Source organism: Nesoenas mayeri (genome assembly GCF_963082525.1).
Source record: "Nesoenas mayeri genome assembly, chromosome: 2".
NCBI lineage: Eukaryota > Metazoa > Chordata > Aves > Columbiformes > Columbidae > Nesoenas > Nesoenas mayeri.
The window spans coordinates 16,624,890-16,641,946 of record NC_137543.1 but is presented as its reverse complement, the minus strand read 5'-3'; the positions used below and the strand labels follow the sequence as shown (position 1 = coordinate 16,641,946).

The 17,057-nt window shown below is 39.2% G+C and overlaps 1 protein-coding gene across 1 annotated transcript in view; it reads right to left on the bottom strand.

The window, feature by feature from the left end:
* Nucleotides 1–2,014: 2,014 nt before the first annotated feature.
* The window catches only part of EIF3H (eukaryotic translation initiation factor 3 subunit H), an 87,379-nt gene continuing 72,336 nt past the window's right edge, over nt 2,015–17,057 (bottom strand). The window contains exons 5-8 of the mRNA XM_080340147.1: nt 15,668–15,817; nt 7,608–7,728; nt 4,871–5,003; nt 2,015–2,262 (exon numbers count right to left, since the gene is read on the bottom strand). Coding sequence (XP_080196273.1) covers nt 2,165–2,262; nt 4,871–5,003; nt 7,608–7,728; nt 15,668–15,817 — 502 coding nt within the window. The 3' untranslated portion in view covers nt 2,015–2,164. The remainder of the gene's footprint in view (nt 2,263–4,870; nt 5,004–7,607; nt 7,729–15,667; nt 15,818–17,057) is intronic.

Genomic DNA, 17,057 nt, shown 5'->3' with positions numbered 1-17,057 from the left:
TCTCCTCTCTGCACACGTGATGGAGATGGAACCGCAGGGCAGAGACCTTGCTTTCCTCTACAGTGACAACAAGCTCACTGACCAAAAAGAACTTCTGCAGAGGTGACTTTTAACTGCTCCAGTGTCACTACTTTTTTATTAGTATACAGAAAAGCCTTCCACAGCCAAGGAAGGAGAAAATAAGGTAGTGCTATCACAATTAGAAGTGGAAAGGACACATTTTATGGTGAACGAGCTGCCGGTTCACCCACATGTAAAAGTGAAGTTGCAGGAACACGAAGGTAGTGGGGAAAGCTCACACCAAGCCCCATCCCTTTAATTCCTAATCTCCACAGCTGTTCATTCTCATTTATAGACCAACAGCTTCAACTGAGCTTTGGGGAGGCTCCCTTTAATTATTTCCACCATGACAGAAGAACCAAAGTGTAATTCAGAACACAATATTCAAATAGTCTCCAAAGACTACTTACACCTCACCTGCTTTTGTGTCTTGTTCCCATCTGACTCACATTCATACCTTTAAAAGATACAAATCTCTACTCTTCACGGACTTTAATCGACACTTAGCACATTTGATCTAGCTATATAAAATTCACCAATCTTGGTAAACTTCAGAACAGCAGAATATTACTGCCCTCTTTCTCACATTTCCACCCTCAACCTTAAAGAACTAATCCAAAACACACAGCCTGTTTTTAACCTGTTCCAAGTATTTATTTTGCTAACACCTCCTCCGCAGACCTTCTAGTATGTATAAAGTTACTGCTGCTTCCTTCAATACACAGTCACTACAAAGTCGGTCTTCTGTTCCCAGTTATCCAGAAGATCGCTTTTTCTATCTCAAATGTCTCATCTTAGTCTAATTATCTGCTCCTACTTCTGTTCCCTGGTTCTGATCTTGGTCCTTCAGAAAACTAGAAAATTAACACAGTTTGAATATTATTTGTATAGGAAATGAAACTCAATCATGTGGCACTGCAGCAGGATACTTAACTAATCTTTGATTTCAGAGCAGTTCACCGTATGAAAGCTAATACAAAGGTGCCCAAAGTTTCCAAGGCAAAAAGATGAGACTGGCAATTTGCCAGATATCTGAGGGCTGAACAAAATTTGCATCCATATTTACCTAATAACTGCAATCACTATAGTTTAGACTGGAAATGAATACATTTTTAGTCTAACTCCAGTTTTCACACACTTCTGACTTTCCAAAACACTCACCTTAGAGGCTGAAATATCCCATGCTAGGTCCGTATTTAGAGGATGTTATTTATTTTAAAAGACCAAACCACACTCCTGCACCCATTTTAGGCTCTCAGAATTCATCACACAATGACATGCAAGAAAGAACTCAAGAAAAAAACCAAACCAACAAACTAATCAATGTCAGTAACATGTGAATTGTGATGTATTAAGCCTTTAAATTTACATCCTTGCTAAAAAGATAAGTAGCCTGAGTTCAGGAACTAAGGCACATCCAGATGGCAAAGTTAATGCGGAGCAGGTACAGTGGCCCTTTGCACCACACCAGCTGCACCAGGTTTAGTTACTGCTACAGCTTCTGTCACCAAGACCTCAGTAGCATCACTGGATACCAATCCAGTTGGTGGCAGCAACAGAAAACGGGAACACAGCTTTGCGTGATATGGTGGGGACCAGTCTCCACGTAGCACCAGTTTTTTATGTTCTGAATGTGAAGCCAATGAAATATTTGTGATATGAAAGGTCCATCGCACCAGACTGTCCAAACAAATTAAAACTGAGTGACTGCTCCAGGTGACTCACACCTTATGGTTTTAAGTTCTCGATCAAAACTGGGAAATCTTAAATTCCTTCTGTGAAGTCAGCTATACCGAACATTTGTAATAATTTGTTTTTATTTCAGATCCCAAGTTAAATAAAACCTGTATTATTTGCTATGACTAAACAGGAATAATTGTCCAACATTTAGAAAACCTGAGTGACCACAGAAAATTCCAGTCCAATAGGGCCAACAAATAAGGAAATACTAAAATATCATTAAAATTTGCCTTTATTTTTCTTACAGGAGAATTCTACACAAACCAAGGTGACTCTTTTCCCAATACACTAAATTTTCAAGAGGATCGTGAGTGGCACAAAACTGTAAATAACTTTTCCTGTTGATGGCTACGGCAAAGTTTCTTCAGTTGTTGTGATCTTGGAGAGCCTGAGCCATGAAAAGCTTGCCCAGGTTCTGTGCATTGAACTCCTTAATATTCTGGCAGTAGGTATTAATTTGACCTGTCAACAAGAAAGAAGAGTAAAGGCTTGTTAGTTTTCAAATTCAGAAAGACATCCTAGAACATCATTTTTAAAAAGCCAAACGTACATGAATCATTCAGGATTTATAAAGAGGAGCAACCAAAACAGCTCAACTACTCTACACTTAGGAGTTTCTCACTTTGAGTATTCTCAAATAGCTTTGGGAAGAAGAGGAAACGAAATGAGCAGAATAGGTAAACTAGTTTGCTCAAAAAAACCCCTTAATTTTCTTAGAATTCTATTACGTACCATTTCTGAAAGGACATGTAACAATAAAGAGAATAAACAATTCTTGCTGCTGTATTGGAAGCTTAATCAAATTAACTGTTCAATTTAGTTGCTCTAAAAATACTACAAGACTGAATTTCAGTTCTATTCTTATGGATCTGCTGTCCCTATTAAAATATTTGTAACAAATATTTTTCAGTAGCAGACTAAAAAAAATCATGGCATTCCTGTTGGACATTTTGCTAGCCTTTTCTTCCACCTAATCTTATTAGCTATTTCAAAAATCATTGGGGTATGAAGACTTGTCAGTGCTTTACAAATCAAATGTGCCCATCAAAGTATTTTTATACACATAATGCTACAAGTTATTTCCCTTGTTAGCTGGGAATAGCAAAACATGAAGCCAGTTTAATCACAATCAAGACTGTTTAGAAGGCAAATAAACTCTCAATTTAATGCTCTATTTGAAAAGTTTTTAAATGCCTCAGAAACAAAAGGCTGAAGTTTTACACTTTATCCACACACTTAGATGAAGTTGAGGTAGATGCTTTCAATTCTCCCCTTGACTATGGTAAAATAAAAAAAGGAAGAGAGTGCGTTGGTCAAATTTCTTTTTTCCCTTTAGGTATAATAGTTTTCAATTCCTGCTCTTATAAGAGATGATTCATCCTAAACTATCACTTTCATAAACCACACATGTACAAACATATATATTTCTGTTGTATTTTTAAATTATGCGAAAGCTAAATGCTTAAATACTTTAATGCTATTAGGAGTCATTAACTGGTTAAAACTATCAAATCAATATCTTTTTTTAAAGAGTCCAGAAGGAATAATAAATCAAAACCATGATTTCTTCTAAAACCAGCACTTATTAGCAGTGTGAAACAATATTAATATTAAAATAATAATCTCTCGGTCACTCCAAAATTTGAGAGTGGTAGTTCAAATTTACTTTTATTTTTTTTAAATATCAAAGCACTCTTTTCTGTACACTAAATTATCAGAACTTTGGTTTAATTTTCTCTCAGTGCAAAACAAGGTGATAGCTAACGGATCCAAAAAGCCTGCTACAGTTAAATAATTTGGTTTTTCCTGACATTTTCCAAATTTAGACTATTTAGCAGGGCATCTAAGGTTTCTGCTTTGTGTTGCCATTGTGAGGTCCCAGATATTTTTATCCTCCCAGGAGGCTCAGGACAGGCACTGACTTTTGTACCAAACTGTGGCTACGTACTGCAGCGTACCAGCAAACTGCAGCAGCTGGGAAGGTGGGATCTATATCTATGTTTCATTTTCATTTACATTTTCATTCACCTTGGGCTGCGGGAAAATTGGGATATTTTCCCTAAAATTCTGGCTGTACAAATCAAAGACATTATCTCAATCCTGTGCAAAATTAAAATCTCCTCAGCTGCTGCAACAGTCAGTTCAACCCCTCGGTATGTTCTTCATAACTCGGGGCTGAGGAGAACCGCTCTGCTTAGAATTGGAGGCTCTAGCGCAAACATCCTGTCCCTGCCTTGGGCTGCTGGCCCAGGTTGCCCAGATGGGTGGTAGATGCCCCATCCCTGGAGACATTCAAGGCCAGGCTGGACGGGGCTCTGAGCAACCTGATCTGGTTGAAGATGTCCCTGATCATTGCAGGGGGTTGGACTGGATGACCTTGGAAGGTCCCTTCCAACCCCAAACTTGGGGCTGCAGGATGGGCTGGGGTAGGGGTGCAGGGAGCAGCTCAGTGCCTGCCAGCATCCCTACAGCCAGTCCTGCAGAAAACCGGCTCCCTGGGGCATTGCTCCCGCTTGCCTTAAAAATCCCATCTCACTTTCTCAGAACAGAGCCAGACGAAGCTCTGGCTGCTGCTCCTGCCCTTTCCCCCAAAGCCAGAAGGCAGGAGCTTGGTACCATGGCAAAATATGAATAAAGGGAGAAAGTCTCCATAGAGCAAGTTTAAAGCTTCATGCAGCCATTCTGGTTAAACACAGTGACTTGCTTCCAAAAAATTACACACGTTCATCTCTGCCTGGGTAACATGGCTCTGTTACTTACCTAGATGGCTCCAAATTCTTCTACGTGTGCAAGCTGACTTTCTAACAGAGGCATGGGTTGCATACTAGTGTGTCTTTTCTTAGATACTTTTTTTATTTTAACTTCAGACACTAGGGCTGTACCTCACGGGTTGAAACTACTGCCTTTGACCAAACGAAGGACAGTATTTGGAATACTACCAATGCCAAAATGTCACACTATAATGGCAAAGGTAATGAAAAATTAAGATGCTTTCTAAGGTAACAACTGCACTTTTCCCCAAGCTATTCCTATATGAAAAGATGAGTTGAAGAGGCTACTAGAATGTTACCCGCAATAAGGAGTGACTCCATTCTCGGAGGCGGCTGCGGTGGTTTAAAAAGTTTGTTGATGTCCTCCTCAGGAAGAGGGGGTTCTCCTCGGCTTTGACGCTGCGAGTTTTCCTGCTGACGTCTCTGCTGGTACTGAAAATAAAGAAACAGAATGAGACAGAACTTCCAAAGCAGCAAAAAGTTTTTCTTTACAGATGCTCTTTACCTAACCCACATGAATGTTTTAAAAATTATACTTATTCAATGCAATGCTGTTAATTTCAAATAACCCAAACGCCAATTCACAGTTTCTTTCAATTCACTGGTAACAAGCATTTCTCTCCCCAAGTTGGCACCTAAAATAACTGAGGCACTGGAAAATTATCTGGTACTGGGGTTATTTTTTAATTTATGTTTTTTTCATAGAGATAGATACTGTATCTGATAGAAAGAATACCGCACGGTAGATAAAGGCCTCCATTTCCCCATGCTAAAAAGGAAAACCAGGTTGGAATATGCAGGTATGTAAAGCCATTAGCTCAAATAGTTAAATAGTTATACAAACCAGAAATACTCAATTTTATGCTAGTTAAAGGTCAAGACAATATTAATGTGAAAGGGGTATAATGTGAATATGGTATTTTAAGCCAAAAAATATTAACTCTAAACTGAGAACAAAGTGGTGGCTGAAACAAAGCATAATGCTTCATTTATCCATTCCAGCTATTTAGATATTCTGTCACTTTGATGCCATTTCTTTGTGGGTTACCAGAGGATATACTAGAGTAGTAGTTTGTAGAAATTATTCTATTTTTTTTAAAAAAAAAGGAAATAAGACAAAAACAAACAAACAAAACCCAAACAAAAACAACAAACAGATTTCTTTTCAGTGCTTCCCTTTGCCATGTAGATTACTCAAGAAAAGATAAGGCAGACCACTTCTTCAGCTATTGAATAAACATTTGTTCTTGCAGAAGTACATACTTTCCCAAAGCACGTATGTGAGCTTTTGTGCCGTATGTCACAGCCAGAGATCAGTTGTAAGGTTTGTCTATTGAAGCCTTCATATCCAACACAAAACAAATCTTGAAAATAAAGAAGCCAAAGAGTATAGGGTGTTTTCTCTGACTTACTTAAATGTATCAGTGCATAAGAGTCTGAAAACAGTTCCCACTTGGTGGCATACTCAAATGAAGTAATTTTTTTTCCAGTAGTAGTGACAAATACATGTTTTTGGACAATGTTAAAAATAAAATCTTAAATGCCCATATTTGTATGTGAATTGCATGTAGTTTCTTCTTTCTTTGCATTACCCCATTCACTTCTCAGCAGTCTGCCTATTATTCTCTATTGAAATGGTTTGCTCTCAATCACAATTGCTCCACTTTAAAAATGAAGTTAAGACCACTAACTATGCTGCAATGAGCCACTACTAAAGCAGCTATAGTTAGTAAAGAAATGAAGTGAGACACTATGGAACCTACTTTGCTCTGCTTTTCAAAATAAATAGATCCCCTTGTTAACAACAACAGCCTTTGAAGTGGATGCCATCTTTCTATGCAAATTAGGCAGCAAAGGAAAATAAATTTTCTGAAGATAACACGCATGACGCTTCTATGTCCTCGTGAATTACAAAGCCCAGAGAGCCCAGTGCTGCACCGCTGTGCTGCTTCCCTAAAGTGCTCCCTGTTCAAGCTACACTTAAGTGAAAAAACCCAATTAAACTTTAAAATAGTCAGTGATGAAGCATTTCATATGAACCACAGGTGCTCTTTTTAATAATTAGCTACTTTGTGTAGCAATACCTGCAGTATTTTATCTTTAAAGTGACCTGGCCCATTTTCAGTTGGCCAGTATTAAATCTTGTCATATCTCTGTCTGCTAGATTAAAGAGTTCAAATTTATTTTTCATGCAGGTACTTCTTGAGTAAGCAAGTCACTCGTTAACTTAATTTATCACGTGAAGTGAATTGCATCCACCGAGATCTGCTTTCCAAGCTTTTAAATCATTCTCACAGTGCTTTCTTCTAATTTACCAGCATTCTTCTATAATTAGACACAGTATTGCTTTATCAAATGCAGCAACAGCAAATAAAGTAAGAACAGATCACAGAGGGGTTGAGGTTGGAAAGGACCGCTGGAGGTCACCTTGTCCAACCCCCCTGTTCAAGCAGGGCCACCTACAGCCAGGCTCCGTACTCAGTATTCTCTAATCAGACTATTTTGGATTTTAAAGAGGCCCTTTGGCATTAGGAACTAAAAGTCAGCACCATCTGAACAGCATCACTATTTACTGATACAAAATATGACTAAAGTGTCATTTCCAATCAGAGAACAGTGTGTTGTCTTTTACATATGGACTATGTTCCTTTATTTCTAGATGCATGGCTATATGCGATGCTATGAAAACAGAGTTTGTTTTGGAACAACTCACTTGTAGTTTCAGCTCTTTCATTTCATTTACTAAACCTCTAATCCCTGTGTCCACAGCATATTTATCAATGATTTTGGTTTATCATAAATCACTAAAACCATGTAAAATAACAAAGAAAGACCACTCCACACTACATGTCAGCAGACGTTAATGCGTTTGATTAATTCCCCACTGACTAGCACATTTTATAAATCTACTTAATGGCTATGTTTCTGTAAGAATTTTATCTTGCTTAAATCCAAATCCTTCTGCCTTAGATAACACCACCCAAACCGTATTTTGTGGAACAAAATCCTCTGATTCAAGTTTCCCATGTTACTAACCTGGTGTTTCTGCTGCTGCTGTTTGCTTACATTCCTCAAGTAGGTATTGTATTTAACAATGTCCTGACTCATCTCATCCACTCTGTCCATCAGCAGCTGCAGACTCTTCCCTAGGTGATTACTGAAATACAAGAAACATTCATGAAAGACTGAATTTATTAAAAACAAACAAACAGAAACTTCAAGTCACTTGACCAGCATTTCTGCACTAATGGCACAGTTTGCAAATTTTTAAGTTCCTGGTTATCTTTGCTCAAATATCTACTCGATGATACTTTACATTGCATCTTCTCCTCTAGCATCTTTGCCACATTGCAAATATCATATTTGAGTGTTTTCATCTTTGCAGGGAACCTTATAGTTATGAAAAAGCAATGCCTTGTATGAATTTACTGATATTACAGATGCAGGTCAAACATTAAAAAAAAAAAAGCATGATGCTTTTGTGACATGAGACCCTGAACAATGTTCTAGGAGATGTGTTCAAAGAGTTTGGTTTCAAGTTCCTGCTAGCCTTCCACAAATATGTAACTATTCCTCTGCAGGGATAGTTAAATATTCTTCAGAACTCCATCCTATCAAACCACCCCTGGAAGCTCAGCAGACACGGCTCGATGTTGGTGTTGAGAAAGCGCTGTGTCCAGCCCAGCCAGCTCCACATTCCGTACCGTAGGCACCGGGGAAGCCGCCGCGCTGGGCGCGTCCAGCTCCGGTTACGCGATCTACTGCCTTGGCCAGACAAACGCAGTCTGTTAAATAACTTTTATTGTAACCATTTTTAGCAGTGGATTCAGTATTTTGCAGGAGCGTTCAACGTAAGGTATAGCTTCCAAGTTAAAGTTTTGGAAGTTTTAGGTTGGTGCCCATGGAGACGGTATTCATCCAAAATGGTGTTTACAGGGTAGTGCAGTGAAAGGAGGACACTCACTGCTCTCTATTGATCCCTTTGATCAGAAGCAAGTTTGTTGGCTCTGATCTAAGCCTTACCCAGTCCTACTTGGCTGAAGATCAATGACTCAAAAAGCTAATTCTCCATCCTTCTCCTCCTCAACTGAAATGCACCATTATTCATGAGTGTTTCTTTCAAATAAAACGTTTGGGGCACTTCTATGTCAGAATCATGTCCTTCAGTCACCACTTCTCCACATTATCTGAGATTCTTTCTACCTTTTACAACACATTCCCACCATCCTACAGCCTATGGACTGGGAAAACTATTAACTGGAAGAGATGGGCATCAAGTGAAAAGGGAACCACATAGTGTAATACTATGCATAACCCTTTATAAGTATAAATTATTCCCCAAATCCACAGAACTCATAGCTGGAAACAGAGGCTGGTAAGGCACTGAGGCACTAGAGGACATCTGCTGAGAAGCTGGCTGTAGACAGTCGCACCTCTGAGTAGTAGGACAGCTGTTTCACTAACTTCAGATCACAACTTATTTGCAAGTTAGAGTTTTAAATCTCAGCTGCATACAGGGGCAGACAGTGAGGAGGACTTCAGCTACACAGCAGCAAAAAAGGTGCCACAATGATAATTACTTTTAAACTTCTTGGGGTTTCTTTGGTTGACCATTTCAAGCACATGATGTTTATGATTGTGGAATAATGCCATGGCCGGGGGTGTGCATATTTTCAGTTTTTTATAGAGTTTATATTATACAGTTAGTGGTAGAACTGGTTATTATCAGAAATGCCTATGTAGGTACACACTAATAGCCTTATACGGTATGTGGACATCAAGAATACCTAATTATTTTACAGATAGTGTCCATATGAAATATAGCTGGTTACAAAGAATGATTTTATGTGAACCTCTTTGGGATCGACTTAGTATAGCAGAATAAAGAGAGTTATTGTTAAAAGTCACAGTAATATAGTGTTTGCTCTCATTGCCAGGGAAACAAAAAGCTAAAATCAGATAACTTAAGCAGATGTGAACCGAGGTATGAAATGATAAGTATGCTGCAAATATAGGACCAGCTTCTTCCTCAGTTCTCATGTGGTTGACACCCTTTTTTGCGCCATCTCTTAAAAAAAAAAAAAAGGCAGACAGATCGATAGAAAGAAATTTGTGTGTATATATATGTATATATATATATATGAAATGTTTAAACAAGTTTTATTCGGCTGAAGTTTATTCTGGTGAGATTTAGGAAGTTAAATTGCATAAGACTCATCACAGGCTTAGCCCGAAGGCTCTCTCAGGTATCTCCTTACCTTGTGCACTCCCCTACAGAATGTATCAAAGATCACACTGCTTGGTACCTAAATGTCCCCTATGCATCAATGGAACTGAAAAAATTAACATTTAATGTGTTTTATTTTTTTTTTTCAAAGGGGTGCCAGTAAATACTGCTTACATCCCCATCAATACCCACTATCCTACAAGGCTCTGTGGTAGTCAAATGTAGAAAACATGGTGTCAGTAATAAAGCAACTGCATTTTCAATGGATTCATTTTAGCCACCTAATTCAGCAAAAGAGTAAAAGAAATTCAGTGTACATTTAGATTAGCAAATAGTTTAGCCCAACAGCAACAGTCCTATAAATCAAAACAGCTGGTGCTGAGAAACCAATGTCCACGCTTCACGTGTTTCGGGGGGTTTCTTATCTCTAGTTCTGATGTGGCCCAGTGGCCTGAAAGCCCATTAGTGGCTGAAGCACATTGGGCACCCTCCTAAAGCCTATTTTCAGTTTAGTTTCATCTGAGACGAGTCAGTTCTGAGATCACCCAGTGTTGATGACCTGCGGACACTCCTGAATTGAACTACCAAGACATAGCTCCACCTTATGATGGCACCAGAGGTCACCACACCTCAGCTACCAGTGAATCTTCATGGGGGAAATATCAGCTGTAGAACTGCTATCATACTAAACATGAGAAAGTCATATGACATAGTCAAAAATACCAAAAAAGGATGAATACATACAAACTGTCATAGTGAAACTGTCAAAGCCTGCTTAGAAATAAAAACGGATTAGAAAGTACACTTGATCCTTCACCCACAAGGGCAGATATGAAATTAAGTCCTTGACACACGGATTACATCTGATTCCCCGTTTAACAGTTATTAAATACAAAGGTCAAATAATTCTGAGAGTGAGAAGCAGAAACCTGTGAACAGAGTAACCCAAGCTGCAGGTAGCAGTCCTGGTCCTTTCTGTTGTGTCCTTCCCGCTGGTGGGCCCTGCGCTGGGGTCTGGCACCACAGAAGGAGAAAGCAACAGCTCGACATTAACTAAACTCACGGATCACTCACTATGCGGGGACATCCTGCTGGGATATGGTTCTGCCTCTCTCCTCCTGAGGGAATGCTCGGACCACTGGAGCCTCCCTTTAGGGATATATTTTAAGGAAAGCAAAGGTGCAGTTTGCTGTTGCCAGCAAAGCCAGTTTAAGAGGCTCCAGCATGAGCATCTTCCTGCCTCCCCCTCCCTCTTTGCCCAGGGATTACAGCACTCTCAGCTGTATGGATTCAGCTGTTTGCGTGGGCACACTTCAAACCCTTCCAGTGAAATAGTCTACTGTACGTGCAAAAACACCCTGTGATGGGGTTTCTTTTTTTTCTTCAGGAAAGCTGAGGGAAAGGCTGGAAGGGAAGAGTGAGAGCCTGACTTTTTCCACCAGACTATTCCACAAAGCTATTTGTACAGCCATATTCCGAAACAGATGAGGGAATACAAATCTTTGAGGGTGGGAAGGGTGTAGAGATGAAATGGGGGTAGTGGGGAGGAATGATGTAAGCAGCTGGGGCTGGAACCTCAAACTGGCTCCGCTTCTGTAGGATCCATCACGGGGAACTACACATGAAGCCCACATTTACTTCAGCATCTTTAATCAGGAAAGGACTCCAGACACACACCCGCTAAAGGTCTTAAACATCCAAAATGCAGCCTGGAGGCAGACACCGAAGCTTCAAAGGGAAGCAGCAATTCACATCATTCTCAGCTTCCCGTGTCCTGCTCCTTAGTTTGAACTATCTACACGGACCTCATGGGCCTCAACTTGCACTTCTGGAGCAGCCCCGACCTGCACTGTCCCAGGAGGGACCCGGGGCATCCAGACTCCGAGATCAGAATCCCCGTGCTCTACCAAGTCACCTAATTTTGGGTAAAACAATTTTAAGCTGGAGCTGTCTGAAAAAACAAACAAACAAACAAAGAGGTGGTCCCCTAAACTTGCCTACAGTCACCATAAATGGACCACTTCATTTATTTAATATTATTTTGCTTGTGCCCGAGCTAAGGAAGATGAGAATGGGGAGCAGCTAGAAGAAGGGTTAGAAAGCGCTGTATCTGCTGCTCGTTTTTTCACTTTCCATCAGCTCTACCAAGGACCCTCTCAGAGTCGCTGTATTTCGGGAAAGGTGCCACCCTGTGCAGCATTTCTCCTCCTGGTGGGAACAGCTTTGGGTGGATTAGAGAGGTACTGCTGGGCAAAGCATATCTTTTTGATTAAATATTTCTAAGAAACATTCCCACTGCTTAGCAGAACTTGTTTACATCTCAGCATTTCAGCCTGAGTTCAACCTGTGCTCTTTTTAAGAAGATTTTGTTTGAATGAGATATGTAAGTCAGGAGTCTTGAGCTCCATTCCCTTTTCTACTCTGACTTTGATGTGTGCCTTTGGGCAACACACTTACCCTCTCTGTGTCAGCTTCTCCCATCTGCAAATTAGAGACTTGCATAATTATCTTAATAATCCGTTAAGCACATTGAGATTTCTGAATAAGCAGTACAATGTATAAAGGTTAATATTGTTTTCAAAAGCCAAAGTAACCCTTATGTCATTTTTGCAAAAATACTGCATCTGATGTTTGAAAACTATATCTGCCAACTAGATGTTATTGCCGTAAATGTTCAGCACATGTTTGCTTCTACTGACGCACACTATTAGAAAAATTGCTTGAGACAAATTCAGATATTATAGAACAACCCTATTATGAAGCTAGACCACAAAAAAGCTTTTTCTAATTTAAAACTAGATCATCAATAGAATAGGGAAGAGATGGATGAGAATGGGAAAGTTGGTTGCAATTATTCCTCTGCAGATCTGGAACACTATCTGACAGGATTTTAATTCTTGAGTCTCTATCAAAAGACTGGCAGTACTCCAAGGTCTTCGAGACATTTTGGTCCTTAAGGGTAGCAGGAGGATAACAGCCTGAGCAAAAGTCCTTTGCTTGCTATTACTTGCTAGCCTTGTGCTAGTCTGCCTTCGACTTCGTTCCCTAGAATAGTCCAGTCAATTCACATTTCACAAGAGAAGCACAAATGTATGCCCCCCAAAAGTAAACTATTCTACGCAATTATCACAAATGTACTTCAAAAGGAGAAAGATATTAAGGTGCAAAGTACCTCAAATAGGTACCGCTTCAAACTCAGACAAGGTGGGTGGCTGAACATGTGAGAACCTTGATGAAACAAACTCTCCGGAGGAGAACTCCGGGTAAATCATTTCATTGCCAAAACCATTGCTTCAGAAGATTAAAAAGGGTTCAGGGATGCTCCCAAAGGACCAAAAAAACCCTCAGAAAAGTCCAAACAACCCCAAACCCTAAAAAATAAAAAAATAATAATAAAAAAAAAGCAGCAGTAGCCTAGAAGTTGCTGCCAACTAATTCTACAAGCGCAAAGTGAGGAGGATATGCACCAAAATTAAAAGTTGATACCTGAGATGTTTTAGCCACAACTATTCAAAGACAAAAAGAAGGAAATGCAAGGTGAAAATAAAACTCCGGAACAGTGGGGGTTTGAACTCCCCTACTTCAGGCAATGTATTATTTGACAGAGAAATCTTCATACTTTAATTCAAGTAAAAACTAGTTAAATATTTCAGCAGGCAGCATAAGTCACCCTACCTTGAATAAACAAGAATGAAAATGTTTTAATTTGCCAGCTTCTGAGTTATACCAATGTAAGATATCACTGAACATACCCTGCCTGGTAACTAAAAGGAGCTATCAAATATTTTTTAAAAGACACATACAAAAACCTCCAAATAAACCCACTGGGGCAGTTTGAAAAACTTTATCTCCCTCAAACCAAACTAAGCATCTTAAGTTCCTCAAACAGACCAGGTGAGCCAGAAGAATGATATTGGAGACATATTCAGAACCACCTCTGAAAACTCATGAATCTGTGGAATTAGTTCCCCGGTAGTGGGAAATTCTAGACTTCAATAAGCTCAAGAAATTGCTGCCTGTATATAGGACAGTAACTGGGTACATTCAAAGAAACATGCTTAATTGAAAAGGCACTTTTAACCGGGTTTATCAAGAATCTGTTCTACCTGTGTCATTGTCAAGAGCAGCGCCGTGCTGCTCCAACACCCACTGAAAAGAAGCTTTGGTTCACTAAAAAAACGCATCCCTTTTTTCCTGTTGTGAAGGAATCCTAAACACAAATGATGATTTTTCCTTTTTCTTTTGGGATTGTATTTTTCTTCTTCACTTCTTACCCCATTTGCTGATATGAGGACCAACACAAAAGCCTGTCTTGCACCAGGCTATTAACACCATCATTCCAGAAAGGAAATTAATTTGTACAGTTCTTATCTTTTATCTCGAGTCAGGGCAGTGGTGCCCAACAGTTACTACGTAAGATGTAAAGCTGATGAAAAACTTCAAGTGTGGTCTGCGATCTGTTCATATTAATTTCCATTTCCAGAACTGTATTGTGAGCCCACGCTGGGTAATGCCAACCTTTTTTTTACAGGAGCAAACCCAGAGAAGCAATCCTGGGCAATGCTGTAAGTCACCTGGAAATCAGCTGTAACCTCAGCACAGTCCTCCTTTTCACAGGAAAGTAGTAGAGCTGATGAGGAATCACTGTCACCTCCTGCACTCAGTGTCCTCTTGTTCCTTGGGTGCAAAAGCTTTGTGATCTTTGCCCAGGGACAGAGTCTTGCAGAAAGGCTACAAAGTCAAGCAGACTGGACATCCCAGCAAAAATTCTTCACTTTGTTAATTCCAAGGCGCAAAGTCACGACTTTACTGGACAAAATTATTGACTAAGTATCTTTTGCAACATGTGTAAATTCCCTGTCAGAGTTCAACCTGTTCTCTCTTGACCGATTTCTTTAAAAGTGATCAGCTCCCTCAATACAACCACATAAGCTCAAGTAAAAAAAATAGAGGGGAAAATTTCTGCCACTATGGACCACTAGCAATATGGACCCATTAACAACGGCATTACATGATGGAGGACGGGAAAGGAAAAGAGGCTGCAAGCTAACTTGGCTGTTGGAGTCGGGGGGGATCAGAATCTTGGCAGATGATACCTTGAGTAAAAAGAAAATGTTACACCCCAAATACATCCCAGTTTTTACACATAAGAAACTGCATCATTTTTCTATATCTTTTTTTTTTTGGTCAGCCCAATATTAATCCAATTAACTGTACTGTGTTAAGATTCAATTTCTGATCGTAATGCTAGATGTCATGCCTGCTTTGTTATCATAAATGCATTTTTAGGGCAAAGTGCTACAAGAACAGAAGGTTATTCTTTGATAAAGTTATAGGAAGATCATTCTAGAAACTCTTAAACAATCTCTAACACCATGAATGCTGGCTGTCATGACAATCAGTTGGAGCATTTTTGCCAGTTTCTCAGATAGAGGCTTTATTTTATTTTATTTTATTCTCTAATGCTGCCAAAGTAGAACAAATGTGATTTATTTTTTATTAAAATAATTTATAGAGTTACTTAAGGTACATTCAACAAAACCAATTTTTAGTTCCAGATCTGTTTGCCTGAATTTTCTGTACGTCAGTATTTTCTTGAAGGAATATACACTACCGAAAAGATTACACGCTTCAAGCAGTACAGGTACATGTGGATTACAGTCTGACTTTAGTCCTTGAGTCTAATGTTATAGTTTTACCACGCAGTTTTTCCTTCAGCAAAAGAACATGAAGGGTAAAGTCTTAACCCCATTAAAAGTCAAGGCAAAGCTTCCATGGACTGTAATGAGACTGGGATTTCACCCAAGGTGTTAAACTGTGGTTTGGGAAAGCGAATAAAAATACATCCATTATTGTAACAAGTACTTACCTGCTAGCCAGACTGAGCAATTCATGTCTATCGGCTACTGCGGACTTCTTTTCCAGTTCCCACAGCATCACATTGATCAGGTATGAATTCTTAATTACAATGGGCACTTCTTCAAACATGTTTTCATAACAAATATTTGCTTTTTTCAAGCTGGGAAAAAAATTTAAAAATATCTGTCAATATAACCAGTAACTCTCTTGTTCTTTTTGTTGAATTGTTGCTCCAACAACTGGCGATTTTATAAAAACTCTTGATTTTCATAGTTCCACAAGCAAACAAGAGTCAAGTTTTGGTAAGAGAGCATTTGCATGGCAAAACCTCACGTTTACAAAGACCAGGAAAAGCTGCTCTAGGAAAAATTCTCAGAAGTCAAGCAGCCGCTTCGCCTGCTAATACATTACTTACATGAAAAAGCCTCCAGCAAAAGACTGTACTGACAGGATTAACTCTGCCCCTTCCAAAATATTCTACTGATTTCCCTGCCATCAGTGTTTCTTAAATAGAAGTGAATAGTTACTTACCAAATGACACTGAAATATCTTTAAAATCATAACTACTACAATGAAAAAAAAATTTCCCAATAGCTGAATAATTAAAATTTTTACTGAGCAAAAGGGAGATTGACGAAACTGTGTGTTTTGGAATAACTAAATTCTACGGTGGATATTAAAATATAAATTCCCAGTGTATATTTTTTACAATATACATATAAAAAATATTGTTATTGCTTTATAATAAAGTACACAGTAATACCTGTCATAAAATCTGGAAATAAAGGTATGATCCATAAGCTTCTACGGAAATATATCCTTAACTTCTTTGTATGCCTATTGGATTTTGGAATAAAAATTTGTTGCTTTTTGCCTTTACCCCCCTTTTTTTTTCTGCACAGGCACAAATCTGTTTGTCCATCATGGAAATGTTATGTTTAGACAGCAAGCAATGAAATGATTCTGTTCTTCCTCAAGGAACAACTTCAACAAGTGCATGTGTTTGTGCCGTGGAAGACTAATCTGTTTGAGGAAAAAGATGACAGCAAAGGCCTACGTCTATTACAAGCAGCTAATCTTCTGAAACAGAGTAATTATCCTGCTTTACTCCAGAAGTCTGCGTCCACATGGGGGAGTTAATTTGGAATAAATACAGAAGAACAGCTATTTCAGAATACCTGTTCCATTTTCCTTCTGGAAAAAAAGAGCTTAAAGACAGAGCAGCTATTTCCCCTTCTCTGTGTCTTTTTTTATATTTTTGACTCTGTTCCCAGGTACTGCTACATCCACCATGCTCCCTACAGCCAGCCCACTGACCACCTTCAACATCAGCTCAAGCTCTACCACTTCAGCCCTTATTTAGATGCCCAAAGACAGACTTGGACGCCTTCTCAGCCCCC